This window comes from Phalaenopsis equestris, unplaced genomic scaffold (assembly GCF_001263595.1).
Source record: "Phalaenopsis equestris unplaced genomic scaffold, ASM126359v1 Scaffold000670, whole genome shotgun sequence".
NCBI classification, from domain to species: domain Eukaryota; kingdom Viridiplantae; phylum Streptophyta; class Magnoliopsida; order Asparagales; family Orchidaceae; genus Phalaenopsis; species Phalaenopsis equestris.
In genome coordinates, this window is record NW_018165110.1 from 436,999 (window position 1) to 457,068 (window position 20,070).

The following is a 20,070-nucleotide window of genomic DNA, read 5'->3' on the forward strand; positions in this document are numbered from 1 at the left end:
ATATATATAATATATTATTATATAAATAATATATGTAATATATTGTTATATAAAAAGTTATATAATTTTTTTTTCGAGCCGAACACGAGCGAACAAACTGTTGGTCGTGTTCGGCTCGTTTACATTTCAAGCTTAAAAATTTGTTCGTGTTCGGCTCGTTAGGCTTAATGAACGAGTCAAACACGAGCTGTTTAATGAACAAAACACAAGCTGTTCGGCAACAACGAGCCAAATTGACAGCCCTACTCTTATGGGGCATTTACATATATACCACTTAATTCTTATGTATTTACTATCTTACACCTGGAGTATACTTTTTTTTTACATTTATACCGCCCAAATGATTCATATTACATAAAAAATTCCACCTTTTAACGTTTTGAAAGTGAAATGCTACTTTTTTATGCATAGGCAAGGCGGTATGTATGTATGTATGTATGTAAAAATTAAAAATTAAATGTTAGATATCTAAATACATATAGGAATTTAGTGGCATGTATGTAAATCTTTCAAAATTAATTTGAATGGAATGCTAATTGAAGTCAAGCCAACTTGTGAGTCTGCTTGGACTCTTTGAACAAACCTCTGTTAATGTACTTAAAAATTAGTAAGGTTTATTGGCTTACTAAAATTCTCCTAAATAAAGAGGCAGCTAATCAAATTTGCCACATTGTAAATCATTTGATATTAAAAGCCCCAATGAAAGGAAAAAATATTACATCAGAAGTCTTGATGCAGTTTCGTGTGCGAATGATAATATTTAGGTATCATTTTATCAAAATAACACCACAATACTATTAATAATATCTCCAATAACACCATCCGCACCTAATCTGAATGTAAGTCATCTGGCTGGTTGTAACATTTTTTCTAAGGAAAGAGCCAGCTAAATTTTATTATTATTATTATTTGTAAAAGAAGCTATACCTTATTTTATTAAATGTATCATAAAACTCATATTGCCAAAAATAAATAAATAAATAAATAATAATTTATTCAAAAATCCTGATCGATTTATAGTGGCTCGACATGTTCCTCAAAACATGTAAAATAGTCATGGAATAAATATTTAAATTTCGGAATAAATATATGCATCAAAACAATAATATCATTTAAATGTATCATTAAAAAATTATGAAAATACATTATAATTCTATTAGAATTTGGCATGGGGCTGTTTATTAATGTTCTCAAATAAACTTATTTATTATACAATAATTTGATAAATATTCTACATTTATATATGATGCATTATTTAAATAAAATCTGAATAAATAAATATTTATAATTACTAAAAATATATTATATTTTAACTTTAATGTACATATAAATTTAATATAATTTATTTTTAGCTTTTTTAATAAACTAATATATTAATACTTATTTATTATTTTATTTATTTTATATAAACAACTTAGATATTAATTTAAAATTTCAATTGCATATTTATTTATATTCATTTATAAAGTATTTCGTTAAATTTTTAATTTGTTTATAAATTTTATATGAAAAATCAAACACAGATCAAAATTTTAATTTTATATAAAGCTAATGTTTTTCAAAATTTTCTAATTATTTCAAATAATATAAGACAAATCAAATACAAATCAAGTATGATCATTAAAAATTTATACGAGTCAAATATGAACAGACATGCAGAAGCTCGGCTCAAGCTCAAATTGAACATGAATAATTTATGATTCTACCAAATACATTTTAATTCCTGACATGCTCGACTCTACTGGCCACGATTACAATAGTAGCCCTAATAATAATTCATGAAAGGCTAGGAGATGTAGGGGAAAAAGGATGAATATTTATATAATACAAACATTTCAATTTATTAAAAAAATCATAAAAAGGCTAAACTTGATGTTTCAACAGGCCTTTTATTTTGAAATAATACTCGCATGCAATACCTTATAAATATCAGAACGATGCAGCATACAAACACATATAAACATGAACTTCTAAATGTAGGATGCGCACACTTGAGAGCACAAAATACTCTCTTTTGACCATATATATATATATATATATCATCTACCACCAGATAATTCAATAGCATCCAAGTTATTGATGGAATCATCACCCCAATCAAATCTCCGCTGAAGCCTTTCATATTCCTGCCTTCTAGTGACCTCAACCTGTTGCCATTCCTCCCATCTTTCTGCCAACCCCTCCCCTTCGAGCATCCGCACCACCTCAGACATCGTCGGCCGATCTTCCGGCGTCGCTTGGGTGCATAGAAGAGCTACTTGGATCATCTTTTCGACCTCCTCAGCATTGTAGTTCTTGTTTAGGTTTCGATCGATGATCGAATCGAGCCGCTTCTCTCTCACCAGCTTCTTCACCTGTTCATGAGAGAGTCTTCTTCAACAAAAGCCTAATTTTTATGGGGCATTCACATACATGCCACACAATCTTATGTATTTACATATGTAATGCTTAAAATTCAATTTTTACATGTAAACCGCCTTACCCACGCATGAAAAGTTGTATTTCACTTTTTTTTTAAAACTAGAGCAATCAAAATAACACAAAACTTCACATCAAATAATTAATTAAAGCACTTAATGCATCAAAAACTCACAATACAAGAACTTACATGGTCGAGGAGTAAGACATCATCTTCTTCCTCCAACCGTGAAAAATCAATGGCGCGCTGTCCCGTCACGAGCTCAAGAAGCATAATTCCATAGCCGAAAACATCCGTTCGCTCCGATGATTTCCCTGTCGACAGATACTCGGGTGCTATGTGACCCATCGTTCCGCGCACCTGAGTCGTCACCGAGGTCTTCCTCACATCAACCAATTTAGCGAGACCGAAATCCCCAACTACTGCTTCAAAGTCTTCATCAAGTAACACATTAGCAGCTTTTACATCCCTATGAATGATTTTGGGATTACAGTGCTCGTGAAGATATTCCAGCCCACGAGCTGTGCCTAAAGCTACTCTTTTTCTGGTAGGCCAATCTAATACTGGCTCTGAAGCTTTAAAATCTGCGTTGGAATTGGTAAATATCTGTTAAATTGTGTAAAAGATGGAATTATAATTGGAATATGGCCTATGAAAATTGAAAAATTTACATACATACCACTGAATTCTTATGTATTTATATATATAATATACAAGAACAGGTGTATTTTCCTTTTTAAAAGATATATTAGTGATGTTATTTATGTAAGAAAGGTAATAAACAAAGTTTAGGTGCTATTTATGTAAATACATAAGAATTGGGTGGTATGTATGTGAATGCCTCCTAAGAAAATTTGCATACATACCACACAATTCCTATGTATTTACATATGTAACACCTAAAGTTTGATACTTGGGTCTTGGGTCATCACACTTTGGTGTCATAAACCTATGTATGAAAATGTGTATTGCACTTTTGAAAAGTTGATAATAGTGATATTTTTTTGTGATATTAAAGATTTTTGAAAACTAAGTGATATTCACAATCTGCCACGCAACAACAACAACAATAAAACTTTTATTCCACTTAAGCGGGGTTTGGCTACATGAATCCTATTTCTCCATCAAGTCTTATTTAGTGTCATATTTTCATTTAATTTTAATAAATTAAGATCATTTTTTATACAGTGCCCAGGTCTTCCTAGATCTACCTGTCTTTCTTAACATAAGTCAAATCTAAAACATCTACTCTTCTAATCGGATCATCAGATGGTCGACGTTTAATGTAATTAAACCATCTAAGACAACTCTCTCTAATTTTGTATGTCACTGGAGCTGCACCAACCCTATCACCCCTATCACGGATATATTTATTCATTTCACATTTTGTCACTAAGTGTAAAGCCACTCGTCCATCTCTAATCATTCTCATCTCCGCAACACAATCTGCCAAGCGAACAAACTAATAAAAAAAAAAGTTGGGAACAAAAGGCGAAAAGATTCATCTGCATCAGGAGATTATGATAAAGAAAATTTCAAATGATTATGTGAAAAATCAACGCATTAAACCACAGGAATGATGTGCAGAAATGAAGAAAATAAAATATTACCTCGTAAGCGGTATGCAACACTCAAATTTTGCATAAAAGGATACACCAGAAGCCGCTCCGTCGGTGTGGTGCAGAAACCAATCAACTTTAAAAGATTTTTATGAACAGCAACACTGATCAACTCGACTTCACGTAAAAACGCCGCTTCTCCCCCTGGACTCTCATAATCAGTCAATCGCTTCACTGCAATCTTAGTACTATCATTAAGCACTCCTTTATAAACTTTGCCAAAACCCCCCTGGCCAAGAATATTTTTATCGCTGAAACTATCCGTTGCAATTTGCAGTTCACGCCAAGCAAATCTTTTAAGTTGCCCGAACGCAATTCTTCGATCATCTTCACCTGGATAGCGGTTTTTGGAGCGGTAAGATTAAAGAATGGAGAAGTTTATCTCTGCAATTTTCATAACTTTTCAAAAGTCCACTTGAAAGAGACTAATGGTGCAGAAATGGAAAATGTGAAGATACAACATTCATCACATCATGCTTTAAGAATATCACCATTACAGGCATTTTAGAGGGCTGAAAAAAGAAAGGGGCATTTACATTCATAGGGCACAATTTTTATGTATTTACATATCCCACACCTAAACTTTGATTTTATATGCATAATTACATGGCACTCAAAGCTTTAACATCACATAAAAAATAGCACTATTACCACTTTTCAAAAGTTAATTACACCTTTCCATGCATAGGTTTAAAGCAGTGAAGTGCTATATATGTAAATATGAAAGTTGAGTTCTGAGATATGTAAATACATGAGAATTGTGTACTACGTATGCAAATTTCCCAAGAAGGAGAAAAAAAAAAAACAGACCTGTAACATCAACAAAGACTTCAGGTTGATAACCTTGGTTCTTCCTCTTACAAAGTAGAAAGAAAACCACTGCGATAATGAGCATTACTGCGCCTCCAATGCTTCCAAGAACTACTCCAACATTTGAACCATGATATTTTCCTGCCAATGCTCAAGGCAAGGACAGTAAGGTCATGTTGCAGGGCTCCACACCCACGCATATAGCGTCATGTGCCAAAATAATCCGCTGACTATTTACATGGTTTAATTTAATCCCAAAGTATATAAAAATGACAAATTAGCCCCAAGACACTTAATATAGACTGAAATGGTTCCCAGGGTGGACGACTTTTATAGACTCTAGGACTAAAATGTAAGTCTAAAAAGAGTTGGGGATCATTTTGACACTTTTATTCGGATGAAAATTTCCAATTAAATAATAGAGAAAAATGTCTCCATTTCGGTGCTTTAAGCGACGGTGATTTACCATTAACGGTAATGTTGGATGCACAAGGTATAGAGAAGCTTCCGCCACAATTTAGACTGTTTCCTGTAAAGCTGTGCCAATAAAAATCTCAGATAAAATCTTATTCATAAGGAAATTTTGCATTGTTTACCAAAGAGGTGCATAATGCTTCAAAAGAGTAATAAAAGGTCCTCGTCCTGAAAATAATATTAAAGCAAAGCATATTTACTTACTCGTATCTAACTACTTGAAAGAGTTTTGCAGGTATCCGCCCACTGAGATGATTGGATGCTAGCTGACTGCAAAAAAAAAAATAAATAAATAAAAAAATCTATTATTAAATGAAAAGAAATGAGAAATTTGCAAACACACCACTCAATTCTTATGTATTTACATATGTAACACCTAAAGTTTGGTATTTACTACTGTAACACTTCGGTGTCACAAAAAATAAACAAATAAAATAAAAAATCTATTATTAAATGAAAAAGAAATGAGAAATTTACAAACATACCACTCAAATCTTATGTATTTACATACGAAATCTATTATTAAATGAAAAGAAATGAGAAATTTACAAACATAGCACTCAAAACATACCACTCAAATCTTATGTATTTACATACGTAACACCTAAAGTTTGGTATTTACTACTGAAACACTTCGGTGTCACAAAATTATGCATAAAAAAAAATGAATTTTGCTTTTAAAAAGTTAGCAATAAGGGTAATTTTTTGATACGATGTTAAGGATTTGCATGTTATGCATGTGAATATGAAAATTTAGGCATTAGATATGTAAATACATAAGAATCCTGTGGTATGTATGCAAATGCCCCAAAAGAAATACATTCCACCATCGCACATCTAAATAAAAGCAAAAAAGAAAACAAAAATGCAAGAATTAATACAGCAATTTAAAGTGATGTTAAATCTTACATTTCATTTAGACTTGAAAGGTTAGAAAGTGACTCAGGAATATCACCAGTGAGATTATTGTCGCTCAAAATCCTGGTTATGCCATCAACAAACAAAGCATTGTTTAGTAGATGAAAGGTAAATAATAAAATCATCATTAACAAGTTTAAATGGAAAAAAAAAACAATCTTACAATATTTGAAGCTTAGAAAGCTTGCCAAGAGAAGCTGGAATATTTCCAGATAGAAGATTTTTTTCCAAAATCAAACTGGTCAGGCTAGAAAGATTTCCAAATTGTTCAGGAATTTGACCAGTAATATTGTTACCCGGTAAAGACCTGAAAGAGTAGATAAATCAAATTGTAATACTTAAATAAGAAAACTTTTAAGAATGGAGAAGGAAATTAAATAGGTTAAGTTACTGATATCAAGTCTAAAATTTGTTTACTTAAGGACGCTAGAGATCAAAAAGAAATTCAGAATAAAGTTGTGTATTAAAATAGGGCATCCAGTTAAAAAAACATGGGGCATTTACCTACATAGCACTCACTTCTTATATATTTACATATCCCACACCTAAACTTTCATAATAACACACATAGCACTCAAATCTTTAATATCACATAAAAAATAACACAATTGCAACTTTCAAAAAGTCAAAAACACATTTTGATGCATAGGTTTAAAACACCAAGTGCAATGTGTGTAAATATGAAAGTTTAGGCGTGAGATATGTAAATATATAAGAATTGTGTCCTTCGTATGTAAGTTTCCTTATATATATACATGATTGTGCGCGTTCTGTGGTCTGCTGGTAGGGCAGCCTTTTTGAAGGTCATAAGTCCCCTCAAGTTTCAGGTTCGAATCCCCCCGTGTGTAGGTGTGGTATTCGAATTATTTCCACACCGCGTCGGCCACCAGACCTAGCGGGGGTTAGCGCAAAGGGGGTTGATCGACGGTCCGCCCTTCGATCAATCTTTAAAAAATATATATAGATAGATACATACATGACTGAAAAACAAAAGCAGCAATACACCAAAGCTTGAAAGGTCTACAACTATTCACCTCATAACAAAAACTAGGGAAACAATTACTAAATTGATAGAAAATGAGGGGAAAAATGATCTCAATTCAATTGTGTTTTTACAATATTTATATAGAGCTAATATATAGATAATGAAGGATGGAAACAAAGGAAAATTATAATTGAAAAGTATCTCACAAAAATACAGAATGAGGCTACAATGACTAGATCTTAATACGCAGGGATATTTATATCCATACCAACGAAGCCACTGTATTTACATAACATCAAAGAGAAAAAATTTAGATTGGTTAACCCATTATTATTTGCTATGTCGCAATGAAATTATTGGGGATTTGCAAAATGTTGAGAATGAAAGTTGATAGTTTTGTTGTGAATATTGATATTTTGATGTAAATGTGGCAAATGGAGATGGGAATGTGTTAATTTTATAAGTAGACAAGATTTTAGAGTACAAAATTGCCCTAGTGCATACGATAATAATCTCCCATAAATTCAAGAAAAGAAGTTGGCAACTTGAGTTTGGTGCACAACTCACAAAAAAGAAATAGATAATGTGATTTGTTGAAAATACACATGTTTATCTTGAGAAGTTGGTTGAAATAAAATTATACAAAGAACAACATCATCAGGAATATAATAACTGGTTTCAATGTGTTTAGTACGTTCATGTAGAAATCATTTTGAGAAATAATAATAGCACTTTGATTATCACAATTAGAACAAAGGGATAGTTATGCACTAAGCCTTTATCAATAAGAAACCATGACAACCAAATTACCTCCCTTGCTCCCTAATGAAGGCAAAATATTTGACACTAAAATAAGAAACAGTTATTTTTCTTACTTTGCCAAGAGATCAAAGAGGTGCTCAAGAATAAACAAAAATCATAAATAGATTTACTATCAACTGGATGGATGTCCAACCCGATCAACATCAAAATATGTGACAATGATGTCAAGCCAGTCTTCAAGTCAGTGAAGCTCATTAAACTAAGAGAAAATAAATAGGAAATCAAAAGATATTCCAAGTTCAAGAAAAAAATGTGAGATATTTTATTTCAAAGTAATGTTTGAGATGATTTTTAAAAGCAGTGATATTATCATTGTCATTTCTAATAATAAATAAGTCGTCCACATAAAGAAGCCACAATATTGTGCCTAAGAGCGGTGATTAAAAAGTGTAGAATAATATGGAATGGAAGTGTGGCCAATATCATGAGTAATGCAATTGAACTTTTGGAATCTTGAATAAAGAGAGCATGTTAATGTCATAAAGAGCTCATCAAAATAGACGAGCTTTTCGCCTGAAATACTAATATCATATGGTCACGCCATAAAAACTTTGCAAAAACACAATTTAGAAAAGCATTATTGACATCCATTTGAAACATAAGACAACGACACAAGAAAAACAAGAATATGGCACACAAATGAAAGATGAGCCATAAAAATTAAAGTTCCATCAGAATAAACACTATGTTCCTTCTCTAGAGCGATTAGATTGTCAAACTAGCTTCATGCATTGTCGTTACATATTTGTATTATTAAATATGCCATACTCAAAAGGAAAGTAAGAAAGAGAACGCATGATAAAATAATAAAATTAAGAATGTGAAGCATAATAGCATTTTCCCAAAACATTGATATGATGAGTGATTCTAAGAAGTGATATAGGATCCCAACAACAAACCTCATATTCTAGGCTATATTTCAAGAGGCAGAGATCAGAGAAACTTTTAAATCATGAGAGAATAATGAAAGGAGCAAGACCCAAATGACGCTAAAAATATGATAATGAAAAATATGATAATGATTTCATTATGAACATAATGCAGAAAAAAGAACATTAAGAAAAATTGTTGTGTTGTGTTGTCTTCAAAAAGTAAGGAACAAAGAGTCCTTGTATTCCATCACATTGTTTGAATGAAAAAAATTTATAAGGCATGAAAGTTGTGCAAAAATCATGGCCACAAACTAAGATACATTGTAAAGTTCGGAATATTTTTGAATGAATAAAGCCAAAAAAATTGAAAATTATCATCAGTAAAAATAACAATATATCAAAACTCACCAATATGGATGAAGAGCAAGACCTTAAACAATCAAGTGAACGAGATAAAAAAGAGCATCGATGGCACACGAGTAACTATTATGGAAAGGTAAAAAAATTGTTCAAAATTTGACAAATATGCAATGATCTATTTTATAAGGGATAGGCTGAACACAAGAAACAAGTTTGCAAAAAGAACACAAGGAAACATGACTAAGGCGAGAATGTCATAAACTATGGGGTGGAACTGGTGGATATGGATGCAATAAAAATTGTATTAGATACAGATGACTACATTTTGAGATCTGCAATTGCAAACAAGCGAGCATCCCTAAACCATGTCTCGACAACATGTCCAGTTGGAGAGTGAGAAAATAAAAGATTATATCCGAGTTTTCATAATTATTAAAAAAAAATGGAGATTAAAGGTAATTTGAGATAAATTTAGTGAGGAAAACAGAATAGGAGTAGATAAGTGGCCAATTTAAGAGAGAAATAAAGTGAAGCCATATACATTTTATATCAAATAAGTAAAAATGAGTAGCATTTTGTGGAATAAAAAAAGTAGTAGATTAGTAGTCATATGATTTTATATAATAACTAAATGTAAAATTAAGACGCCAAGTAAAAGTAGCCAAGATAGTTAATATGCCACAGAGATAGGGGTATCAATTTGATGTTTGTACTTGTTGAAGAGAAACGACAAGACTTTTAGAGAAAGAGTAACCATATGGGATGAAGAAAGCTCGTTGATGGTGGAAGTAGAAGTAGCAGCATAAATATTCATACTTGATGAAGCAGAGGACTCGAAAAATTTCATAGAAGGTTTGTCTCCCAAAAAACTGCATAATATAGATCATAATACCATTTAAGGTTATTATGTCCAGAAGAAAACTTTGAAGCAATAGTGACATTTGCGAAGAAGACAATCATCAAGAATTTGTCAAGAGTTTGCGCAATGTCAGCTCACAGAGGACATGAATCAAGTCAAGAATAGGATCGGCAGCTAATCCCATGAACTAAGAAAAGAGTCCATGGTTCTTACAAAGTGGCAGCAAGTAAAGTGACCAAAAATTGTGAAAGTCATAGAAAGAGCATGACTATAACTGATGAGGTTCATGATAAATAGTAAAAAAAAGGTCAAATATAGAGAGGTTGTGATGTGACCTCAAAATCTAGGATCAAGTAGGCAAGATCAATTCCCCAATAAAGGATGAAAACACACCGCATCACGAACAATGGAGTGATGAATAGGGTATGATGACAGAATAGCTTCATGAGGTTGGCACAAGGTTAATTGCATGGATTCATGATTGAGAGGTTAATGAAATGGGGGGCCCTAGAAGTTCAAATAGACTTGACCCAACAATTTTGACCGAAACCACAATCCTGACTCCTAAGAGCAATGACGTGCAAGGACGTTACGATAAATACCAGAAGATGGAAACATGGGCTGCAAATGTGAGCCACATGAAGCCCTAGGATAGACGCATGCATGGTACAAGAACCATGGTTTTGGATGGGTTGTCAACTTCTTCACAGTCTTTAATGAGAAGGTCCACAAGAATAAGATAACAAAATTTTTGGTTTGAGAAGTTGTTGCTACAAAGACCGGTGTGTGAAATAGCTCGACTTTATTATTAATCTCTCTTTTAGAGCTACAACTGATGCATTTATGCTTAGCTCATTAAAAGATCACTGAGGTGAAAGCATGCAATGAATGATAGGGAAAGAAGAGACAAGACCACGGTGTGCGAGAGGCCAATAATCGAAAAAACATGCCAGCGATAAGGGCTGTAGATCTTTGTGTAGATGTGAGCCTCTAGTTGTTGTGTGGCATGGATATGAGCACTGAGAAAGACAAGCATCAAATAAGTCACCAATCAATCAATCATAGCTCTGTCAAGATTATGTGTTAGAGAAGAAGATGATGTCAAGGTCAAGTCAGATGAGAAGATAGTTGTCAAAGTCGGTCAACGGAAGGTCAGAAACAGACACTTGTGATCAAAGGCGAGAAAGTGTTAAAGACTGACCCTTGTGGTTAGGGTTATATATGGGTGTCCCAATTAAAGTTAGAGTCAGATAGCAGTATCAAAGCTCAGAGAAGAGGATCACAATCAAGGTCAAAGAGGGACTTGCAGTTGGCAATACGAGAAAGGGATGAAGTCATCAAACATGAGAGAGAATCTTTGATGCTCAAATGAAAGCACCTGCAACATGAATTGTAGAGAAACATTGACAAGTGGCTCTAATGCCGTGGTAGAAATGAGAGAAAATTTGATCTCCCTTGAATTTTGTTTTGTACAATATATATAGAAAATTTATATAGGTATATAAAGAGAGAGCAACAAAAGAAAATCAGCATACAAAATATATCTTCCAATAAAGAAAAAAAATCTATCACCAACAAAAGAAACAATCATAACAGGATCCCAGAACAAGTAGTAATAAAATCGTTGAAGTAAAATGAATTTGTTCGTAAGATCTTTTTCTCTTCAATACAAAAGTACGCAGGTTTACCAAAACATGTTAAATGAAGCCTCAGAAGTTCCATGTAAACTTACAAAACAGTGAGATGTGCCAGCTCTCCGATTCTTGGTGACAAAAATCCATTGAACCCCATGTTAGCTAATGTTCTGCAACAGAAAGATAGAAAACATGAAATATTGCAGGCAAATAATCAAATAAATTTAACTAAAAGCTCTTATATGTTATCAATTCAATAAAACGTATTAACCTCTTTTATTGAAAGTTGTATTACAAACCATAGCATAAAGATACACAGCATATTGAAGGAAAATAGCAGGCCCTGGGTGCTACATCAACTTACACTTGAACAACATTGTTATTGCTGTCACAAATTACAGAATTCCAAGTGCAAGGAGTAACTTGGTTCTGATTCCAATCACTAAGCTGATTACCAGTAGCATTTAATTTATTTTTCAGGTCAATTAATGCGTCCCCTGAAACATGTAGCGGTTATGCCTTAGTTCTTGAGCCAAGGAAATTAAAAAGTACAAAAAAAAAAGGGAAATTTACATGAACAACAGCACACAATTCTTATGTATTTACATGTCTCACACCTAAACCTTCATATTTACATACATAGCACTTTGATGCTTTAAATTTATACATGAAAAAGGTGCATTTCTTTTTTAAAAAGCTGTAATAGTGCTCTTTTTTATATAATATTAAAGATTTGAGTGCTATGTGTGTAAATATGAAAGTGTAGGTGTGAGATTTGTAAATATATATGAGTTGTGTATTAAGCATGTAAAATCAAAAAAAACGCAGTAAATAACTATGACACATAAACATGATATATATGGACAAAATAAAACTAAGAGGAAAGGTTGGACACTAAAAATTATAATATAGAAACATGGAAACGTACAATTCCCAACATGGATCAGAAAGATGCTGAGATGTAGTGATAGATAAATGATGAAAGCCGGAAACATAGAGAATGCAAGATGTGTTATTAGCATTTACGAAATGCGGAGAAGAAGACATTTAGCAACTGCCTTGGATGTCTTCCTAAATAAACTGAGCTTAACAGCAGAAAATCATAGAAAAACAAAGAAGCAGAAGGCATCTCTGATGCATTTTTGCAGACTCCTTGGAACTTCTGCTTGTTTTGAAAAGAAAAAAGATAGGAAGTGTTTGCACCACTTGAAGTTAATTTGACTTTGCCCCAGTAATTAGTGTCTCCATCCATGTGACCAACTGTCTATATTTGAATTTGTATTCAACCGAAGACAAAGTAATCACAAAATATAGAAACTACAAACAATTACTTGTGGCCCATGTTAAAATGTTAGGCTATTAAGATGAAATGCTTATTTTATTGAAATGTCTTCTAACATGCTTACTAATCGTTTTTTTATTATGAAATATATATTACCCTATAGAGAAACTATAAAACCTCATGAATTGCAAATTTATCCTCTTGCAAACACCAAGAGCATTAATTATAGGCTCATCTTTATCCAAACTTTCTGGAGGTTTAAGCTATCATTTAAATGTTGCTCCAGACTTTACAAACTCTTTCAATCCCTCATCAAATGGAAGGATCAACCACTTTTTCAAGACGTTTAGATGACATAGGAAGACTTGGAGAAGCATGCAGCATACTTAAACTTCATTTGGGATGGCCGCGACTTTTTGTAGAAAGAAAAGCGTCAATATAGTCCCCTGACATTTTGCATGCAGTCATTTTAGTCCCAAAGTCAATAAAGGTGTCAATTAAGTCCCCAAACTATTTTAATGTGGGCTAAATCAATCCGCTTTAGGACTATTTCAGCAATATCAAAAGAGTGTGAGGACTATTTTAACATTTTTATAAACTCTGGAACTCAAATGGCACCATGTAAATAGTTAGAGGACTATTTCAACACTAAATTTTTGTAAATGTGGTTGTAAAGCAATGGTAGGAAAATCAACTTCTTAGAAGGCTACGGTGTGAATTATAAATATTTATTTTTTAAAAAAAGTCAGACAACAGTTTTCTTAGAACCACCACATTTTACAGATCTGGTTGCAAGATGCAACTTCTCACAAAAAAAAATTTTAGGAAGCAGAAAAATAACAGCTTACCAAACAAAATTGTAGTGGCGGTTTGAAAGACGATACAAGTAGAAAGATGTCTGAAACAGACCCTTTGCGACCTTTCAAAAAAAAAAAATCCTTATTCAATAAATAACTTGATTTGAACTTGGTAAGGCAGACCTTTATGATTTACTATAGTTGATGCAACACTACAACATATACATAAACCAATTAAAAATCCAAGGCAAGAACCTAGCGTCAATCATAAAAACCCCCATTATCATCAAGCACGGCAATCAACGATATCATCCTTCACAAAGTTCAATGCATGAGTATTATGGGCCCTGCTTGATCAATTTCAACATTTGCTAAAAACCATGTGTCACGCTCCTATAAATGCTTTGGTTGATCTCTCCTTATATAGGAAATTGACAAGTGACGGAAATAAGGTTCTGTTCTTCTTCCTGCTTTACATGAGCAGCTCCTACAGGATATGTGAAGATTGCAATGAAAAAGATTAACTCTTTCTTAATTTAGCATGGTTGAACTTACATGATTTTATCAGGTTTATTTCTATGCTTGCTCTCTTTATAACTCTAAACATACAAGTCTTTTGTTGCTCTAATTAACCATTACACCGTTCAGTTACTAGTTGCAATAGAAGTTGTTCGCATGGCTGCTTACTCTTGTTGAAAATCTCTAGTAAGTTATTTAGACTTGCATATTGTGTTATTTAATTATCCATTTTGATTTCCACCTCCCCACACCCCATCTCTTTTGGCCCAACCCATCATAAGAGTCCTAGCGGCACCTTTCTCTTTCTCCCCAAAACATCACAAAGCCCTAAAAGCTTTTGGTGTTGTCCCACTCTCTTCTACTTCTAAATCAATCTAAATCCTTAACCTAAGTTAACAATCTCCCCTGAAATGATAAACTAACCCCACTTCCCATCACAACTTCCAAATTAAGCTACACCTCTTGTAGCTCATTGAGAAGACTACAAACCCCAGTTTTGCCAACCAAATCACACCTCAATCAATCACAATTCATCACAAAATACTATCAGAAAATGCAACCCATCAATGTCTAAGGAGCCAAATCTTCATTTGCCTTCAAACACAAGAAACAATACACAAAGCCTCCAACCACTGCCTAACACAAGAAGTGCCTTAGGAATATCAGGTGACAAGAAGATATCATAAGGAATTAAAAAAAAAATTACACAATCACAATTAAACCATAGATGTTCTGTTATTATGAGTGTTGAGCACTAAAAAATTCGTTGACATATGTGTTGCATGTTGTATGAATGAGAATATTGACGAATGTGTGAAAAAACTAGAAAAGGTAATTAAAAAAAATTAAATTAAAAATGGTCGGAATCAAATCTGTTGAAAAAAATCATTGAACATAGAATAAAGTGATTTGTATGTGTATAACAAAGAGTAGAAAATACATCCATTTGATGAGAAAATTAAATTAGTTACTGAGCACCTGGAATAAGAAGGGGTGGATATAAAATAATAAAAGAAGAAGTTGGCTACAATGACAAATAACACTCAATATGACTAAACACCAAATGAAAATTAGTAAAGCCAAACACAAATAATTGAGATAAAAAAAATTATTATTAAATAACCAACTCATTAAGAATTATGTTTTTCAAATAGTTGGGAGTATGATGGATGAGCATTTTTTTCTTCTCCTATGCTGCCGATTCGCATCTCAAAGTGGCAGTTACCCTTGAATTGGAAAATACAATTCATGCACAATTAAAATTAGGGGTAATTTGCTTGCTGAAATCTTTGAGGTTATTTAACTTTAATAACTAATGTCAGTTATTTATGCGCTAACACTTTTAGTTAGTGACTCTCATTAAGGGCAAAATATTGAGCAAAAAAATGTGAGATCACCCATTATTATTCTATAGAATTGCAATTAGAATAGGCAATTAGAATGCGCTAACACAAACTGTTGGATCCAAATTCATTCATGATAATGCCTGAACCCTACTTGATAACCCGCAAAATAGTAATAAACCCCCAAAGAAAAGAGTGGGAAGAAGATGAGAGGGTAGAGAAAGAAATATGTGGGATTTTGAAGGATCTTAATATCCACAAAAAGTTCAAGAGTACAATATGTGTCATATCTTGTCTTCTGTCTTGTCCTTCTCAATGGTTTGACTCTATAATTACAGTTTTTTTTAGCACTACATAAAAATCTATATTTTTATCTAGCAATACATAAACAAATAATACATGATATAACCATTACAAATACGAGGACACAATGATCTGAGTCCTAATAAGTACATGTAGACCGCCACCTTGGGCAAGCACTTCAAAAGTTTCATCAATTGGATAGATGAGTTGTTGTCTTTGAATAGACGACTTCTTTCTATGCCTTAAACAAATAATTTAATTGCAGAATGAGCAACCCCTATACTTTGGCAAGTGTCTTCAAAGCAGGGTGAGAGCCTTTCAGGATTGGTGAGTTCCCTCCATGCCATTCAAGTGCCGTTATAGCTGCATGAATGCTCTCTGAGGTGAACAAGTGCCTTATATCCCAGTTGAGTGGACTTGAGAGCCATTCCCATTGATTTTTCGCTAATCCATTTAATCTTCTTAGATTCACAGCTTATTTGTGAATACATGAGTCAAATAAAAAGAAACTGAGATTGCAATGGCATTCTAATAATGTTATATCATAATTTTAGAAATAGTGAACGAAAGCGGTCAAACTAAAGCGAATATAAATTATTGATAATCTGTGATGAATGTATAAGAGAAATGTTACACTCCCTAAAAAAAATTCTACACGGACACTACCGGTGTATCATAACTTGATTAGGCTGGCCAATATAAATTACTCCCCAAGCAAATGTGCATGACACCTTCCTATTTTGTTTGAGCCACTTGGAAAAGTAACTCTTAAATATCATTATTATTATTATTATTATTATTATTATTAGTGTTAGTATTTTGTGTCAATTTGTCTGAAGAGTGCAGTGTTACTCGAGAACAATGTAGAAAAAGAGCAAAGTACCTTCACTATCAGCTACAACAACTGAAAGCAGACCAGCAAGCAAAAGCTTCAAAATAATCAGTCTCATCTTTCTCCAAGGATTTTCACTAATGATAATATAGTCATGACTGTGAAAGTTTAAATAGAAAGGCCATCCCCTACAAAAGTAATAGAAAGTGATCAACAAACAAATGATGAAGAACATGTAGAAAACAGAAATTGTTGAGAAAATATCCTTAAAAAAAGGACCCAAATCAGTACCATGCCATAGAACATTTGGGAGTTATTGGAGGACATTCAATCTTTTTATTGTCACATTTGCATGCACACCAACCAATTCTTATCTATTTACATATCTAACTCCAAAAAAATTAACTTTTTGACAATTATACCACCCAAAATTTTTATACCAAGTCAAAAGTATCACTATTTTGACTTTTAAATGGTGAAAGTTGAAATACAAAAATGGTATATATGTAAAAATTGAAGCATAGCTGTTGGATACATAAATAAATAAGAATTGACCGGTATTTATGTAAATCTTCCTTGTTTTCTTAAAGAATCCATCTGTTCTCCAAATATCGCTTCCCTTCAAAAACATAAGAATATTGATTTAACAATTAAAAGAAGCTCTACAGAGCCCTTCCACCCATGATTGCCCGCATCTCAAGAAATAATAATAATAACATCAAAACTTTGCAATACAGAGAGCGCACGACGCCATGAGCAAATCAATAAAAAAGCAAAATCCAAATATCCAATCCATCTTTTTACCCTTTTGATACAGTAAACCCCAGTATTTTCCTCAGCCTGCTACAGAATTGTAAAATTAGATTTCTTTAAATAAAGAAATTTCACTCGTAATTTTTGCAATATTAGGTTAGAAAATCTCAGGTTACCCAATTCCCGGAAACCCTATCATCAAATTCGCAGCACCTAAAAGATCGAACAGAAGAAACAAACATAGAAACACTGATCCACATACAGTCTTAACTAATCCATAGAAACATCGATACAGAAACTTCTCCAGCAGTAATAGGTAAGAGCTCAGTATGAGAGAGAGATAGACAGAGGGAGTAATCGAACCGTCAAAGGAGCACGAAGAGCCTGAGCGATAGAGTTTCCCGGCGAGAATCTTGGAGGAGGAGCACCCTTCTTCACCCACAAGGCTGTCAAAACAATTTTGGAAGTTTTACATCCATACCCCTCAATTCCTTTGTAATTACATATCTAAAATCTGACCATCTGAGAAATTTCATTTTCAAAAATGAAAATGTAAATATATAAGAGTTGAATGGTATGTATGCAAATGCCCCAATAATTGGTTGGGCCCCACTAACTTTAGTTTAATTATACAATTATTATTTAGACAGAAAGGTATTTGAAAGTAGGGCTGTCAAAAAAAGCTCGTTGTTCGCGAACAGTTCGTGTTCGGTTCGTCAATAAGTTCGTGTTTGATTCGTTCGATAAGTAAACGAGACAAACACGAACAAATTTTTTTCGTTCGGTTAGTTAAACGAACCAAACACGAACAGTGATGTGTTCGTTCGTGTTCGAATCGTTATTGTTTGAAATATAAAATAATATAAAATAATTATATATAAAAAATTTATTATATTTTAAAACATTAAATTTTATAAATTATAATATATAATAAAATAATAATAATAATATATTAATATACTATAGTAGTAATATACTAATATAGATATTGAATATTTATATAATATAAGTTATATAATTAATATATAATATTATTTTTATATATTAATATTAGGGATATCAAATTGGCTTGGCGTTCGCGAACAGCTCGTGTTCGGTTCGTGTTCGGCTCGTTCGTTAAGAAACGAACACGAGCTTATTTCAAACAAACTAAATTTTAAACGAACCGAACACGAACACAAGCTTTATTCGTTCGTGTTCGGCTCGTTTACACCCCTATTTGAAAGTCAATATAAAAATTCAACGATGAAAATATAAATAGATAAAACTATAGGGATATGTACCAAAATCTCCCTAATAGTTATATGAATATAGTTTTAAGAAAAATTATACGAGAATATTCTTATATAATTTTTGTTAGTATTCGCCTTCAAATCATTTTAATTAATTTGATACTTATGAAAATTAACCAAAAACATTTGTTATGCGCATCTCAAAATAAATTTAGTGAGCTACAATTTTGGATCGAAATTTTCCGAGCCTATTCTGAGCCATTCCCAGCTCAATTCGAAATTGGATCGTTAGCAGCTCTATGCTAGCAAAAGTTGGCTCATCAAGCCACAAAAGCAACGTGAAAGGTTGCTAAGGGCCTCGATGAACAAACGATAAAATCAATGGATTTGAGGGTTCGTCAACTTCCCATTTGGAGCTAAAAAGCAATCTTAACCACCCGATCTAAGAAAGCAAAAGGAAAGGGCGGTCGAATTGCAGGCGAGTGAACCTTAAAGTCAGGCGGCCACACCCTAATCGTGGATGACTAACTCGAACTTCTCATGCACGACTCGGCCGATGGGCCATAACACCCCCAATGAGTTGGCCAACTCGGCCCAATACCAAGCCCATTTGTACTTCTCTTGTGTCTTTAATTGGGCGACTAAGAGACACCGATGACTAACTAAGCTAGTGTGCTCCCACTTGTCCACCTTCAGGGTTGAACAGATGTGGTCTAAATATGAAGTCAATCTTTGTGGTGTGTATAAGTTTTGTTTGGTCAGAATGTAAGAGGACGATAGCGGCCAATAAGATGTTCAAATCCATGAAAATGCATGTGATATAATTCTTATTTACTTATTTAACATTTAAATTTTAAAACAAACTAAATTTTAAACGAACCGAACACGAACACAAGCTTTATTCGTTCGTGTTCGGCTCGTTTACACCCCTATTTGAAAGTCAATATAAAAATTCAACGATGAAAATATAAATAGATAAAACTATAGGGATATGTACCAAAATCTCCCTAATAGTTATATGAATATAGTTTTAAGAAAAATTATACGAGAATATTCTTATATAATTTTTGTTAGTATTCGCCTTCAAATCATTTTAATTAATTTGATACTTATGAAAATTAACCAAAAACATTTGTTATGCGCATCTCAAAATAAATTTAGTGAGCTACAGTTTTGGATCGAAATTTTCCGAGCCTATTCTGAGCCATTCCCAGCTCAATTCGAAATTGGATCGTTA

At 32.9% G+C, this 20,070-nt stretch overlaps 1 protein-coding gene across 2 annotated transcripts; it reads right to left on the reverse strand.

The window, feature by feature from the left end:
- Positions 1 to 1,916: 1,916 nt before the first annotated feature.
- LOC110030161 (probable LRR receptor-like serine/threonine-protein kinase At5g10290) lies at positions 1,917 to 18,043 on the reverse strand. Of its 2 annotated transcripts, XM_020732748.1 has the most exons (12): positions 17,965 to 18,043; positions 16,900 to 17,036; positions 12,137 to 12,269; positions 11,871 to 11,942; positions 6,404 to 6,547; positions 6,232 to 6,303; positions 5,527 to 5,592; positions 5,315 to 5,385; positions 4,849 to 4,989; positions 4,030 to 4,371; positions 2,609 to 3,003; positions 1,917 to 2,354 (listed from the first exon to the last, which is right to left on the reverse strand). In XM_020732748.1, exons 2-12 carry the CDS (start codon positions 16,964 to 16,966, stop codon positions 2,040 to 2,042), a joined length of 1,818 nt encoding a protein of 605 aa, XP_020588407.1. In that variant the 5' UTR covers positions 16,967 to 17,036; positions 17,965 to 18,043; the 3' UTR covers positions 1,917 to 2,039. The 2 variants fall into 2 exon arrangements, with proteins under 2 accessions (XP_020588407.1, XP_020588408.1); XM_020732749.1 differs by lacking the exons at positions 12,137 to 12,269; positions 17,965 to 18,043 and having other exon boundaries at positions 16,900 to 16,976.
- Positions 18,044 to 20,070: the final 2,027 nt, after the last annotated feature.

Bases quoted from the DNA above. Each gene is read 5' to 3' on its own strand.
- LOC110030161 (XM_020732748.1), bottom strand. From the start codon at position 16,966: ATGAGACTGATTATTTTGAAGCTTTTGCTTGCTGGTCTGCTTTCAGTT. The intron at 12,270-16,899 runs GTACTTTGCTCT...TACATGTTTCAG, and splicing joins TGTTGTAGCTGATAGTGAAG to GGGACGCATTAATTGACCTG. The intron at 3,004-4,029 runs GTAATATTTTAT...ATTCCAACGCAG, and splicing joins TGTTGCATACCGCTTACGAG to ATTTTAAAGCTTCAGAGCCA.